Raw genomic sequence first — 2448 nt, forward strand, 5'->3', positions numbered from 1 at the left:
ACCTTTGGGGACCAGTTTCATTCAAACCACCAACCACATTCCACTCCCTGACATACCCTCCCATAGGCTTGTAGTCATATCCTAGTGCAGAAATACATTCAGTCCAACTTCAAAAGTCCTCATAGTCTGTCATAGCACTGTTCCAAAGCCCAAAGATGAAAGTCTAAGAGACTCTTGCAATCTAACTTTAATCCCCTGTAAAGTCAAAATGAAAAGGCATATGACATACTCCTGATGTGTATAGGATATGCTTTACATTTCCAAACAGGAGAAAAGGAGCATGGTAAAGAAATACCATGAACCAAAGCAAGACTGAAAACAAGTTGGCAAACTCCAAACTCTGCATTTCAATGTCTTATGTCAAAGTGCTCTTAAAATCTCCAACTTCTTCTAGCATTGTTGGCTTGTTCCACTCCTTGTTAGCAGCCCTGCTCAGCAGCTAGCCCACAGCTCTAACATCTCCAACATCTTGGGCTTCTAAGGCAATCGAGACTTCATCTTCACAGCTTCACACAATAGCCTCTTTAATCCTCTGTGCAAGGACACACAAGTCTTGTGCCTGGCCTCAGCAGCTTTCCTTAGTTATAAAGGGAAATTCCATAATTCCTTTCTTCTTCCCTTGACTCTAAAGACAGAACCATGGGGCCAAACTGCTAAGTTCTGATGCTTGCTAGGCCTGGACATGGACCCCTCATTCAATTACATTTTCACCAGCTGGTTTGGATGGTTTCCTTTACTGACTAAGTTTGGCTGTCCTAAAACTCAATCTGTATACCATGCTGGTCTCAAACTTAGAGATTCATCAACCTCTGCATTCTGAATGTGTGGATCAAAGGTATGCACCTCCAGGCATGGCCCTAGGCTGTTCTTTAACTCTTTTTCACCATGTTTAATTTCTTTTTACAAACTGGCAGTTTATCTGGGTGGGGTTTTGGTGTGAGGTCGCCACTTCTTAGCATCAAGCTTTCTTTCATCTGTTTATCTCCTTCAACACAGGCCTTAGCTACATTTCTACTGTCTCATGCCTCCTTTCTCCTCAAAGTATACATTTTGGTTTTTTTTTTTCTTGCTCAGTTTGCTCCTTTTCATTATAGATCTGCATAATAGTGAATACTAATAACCATATGACAGAATTCGTACTAAGCTATTTTAAGATATCCTCTGCTAATGTAATTAATCCAAAACTCTTCACTTTAGCCTTAGGCAGACTCTTTGAACAAGGGAAAAAAGCAGCTACATTCTTTGCCAAAATATCACAAGAACAGTCCCAAGGCCATATACTAAAATTCTTCTCCTCTGAAACCTCTTGAGCCAGGACCCCACAATTCAACTTGTCCTCAGCACCACTGTCTTTCTACTAGAATATGGCCCATTACACCCCACTTAAAGCATTCAACTGCTTTAAAATTTCCAATGTCCATATGACTCCAAACAAAGCATTGTCAGGTCTATCATAGCAGTACCCTACTCCTGGTACCAACTTCTGTCTTAATTAGGGTCACATTTCTGTGAAGAGATACCAGAAAACATTTCATTTGGGCCAGCTTATAGTTTAGAGTTTTAGTCCATTGTCATCATGGGAAGCATGGTGGCACACAGGCATACATGATGATAGAGAGGTAGCTGAGAGTTCTACATCAGATCTAAAAGCAGCAGTTAGAGAGTGAAACACTGGGCATAACTTTAGCATCTGAGAACACAGAGCATGCCCCTCAATGAGGACCTCTTCCAACAAGGCCATACCTACTCCAATAAGTCCACACCTCCTAATAGGGCCACTCCCTGTGGGCCTATGGAGGCTAATTTCATTCAAACCACCACAATGAGTCAATTGTTCTCAGCAAGTTTTGATGAATACATAGTAACTGGGGTCACTGGGGACCCCCATTAGAAATGCCATTCTGGCTACGTGGGGTTTTTAATGCTCTCTACATACAAGTCCTACCATTATCTCAGGCTGAGCTCAGCTTTCCATACACTAATGTATCATCTTTTTTATCCCCTAAAAACAGGATTGTTTATCAGATAAGACATCTTAACTAATTGTAAACATGTGAAACTTGCTTTCTTTCTTATTAGTTTTGATATTTAGTTTTGAAGTAAATTAGAATAAGTGTCCTTTCACAAAGATTTGTTTTGTAATCTGTAAAACATCTGTTATCTAAATTGAAGGACTTAGAACACAGTATCTTAAAATATAGGGAAAGAATTCAGTCAATTGAACACAAGTCTTCTGGGAAAATTAAGTCAATGTTTCTCTCCCACCACAGGACAAATGGGAACGGCTGGCTGGTCAGGACTCCTCTATAGAGATCTTTCAACACATCTCCTTAATGACCCTAGACACTGTCATGAAGTGTGCCTTCAGCCACAAGGGCAGTGTTCAAGTGGATGGGTAAGTGACAACCCTTGAATTTCAGGGCCTTTGTCTTACCAACTGATATGGAC

General features: G+C 40.7%; 1 protein-coding gene across 1 annotated transcript in view; it reads left to right on the forward strand.

Annotated features, from left to right (window-relative positions):
* LOC110323152 (cytochrome P450 4A10-like) overlaps positions 1 to 2448 on the forward strand; it is a 15570-nt gene that overhangs the window by 4581 nt on the left and 8541 nt on the right. The window contains exon 3 of the mRNA XM_029540390.1: positions 2248 to 2395. Within this exon, the coding sequence (XP_029396250.1) occupies positions 2248 to 2395 (148 nt within the window). The remainder of the gene's footprint in view (positions 1 to 2247; positions 2396 to 2448) is intronic.

The sequence above is a fragment of the Mus pahari genome, chromosome 6, assembly GCF_900095145.1.
Source record: "Mus pahari chromosome 6, PAHARI_EIJ_v1.1, whole genome shotgun sequence".
In the NCBI taxonomy this organism is placed as follows: Eukaryota; Metazoa; Chordata; class Mammalia; order Rodentia; family Muridae; genus Mus; species Mus pahari.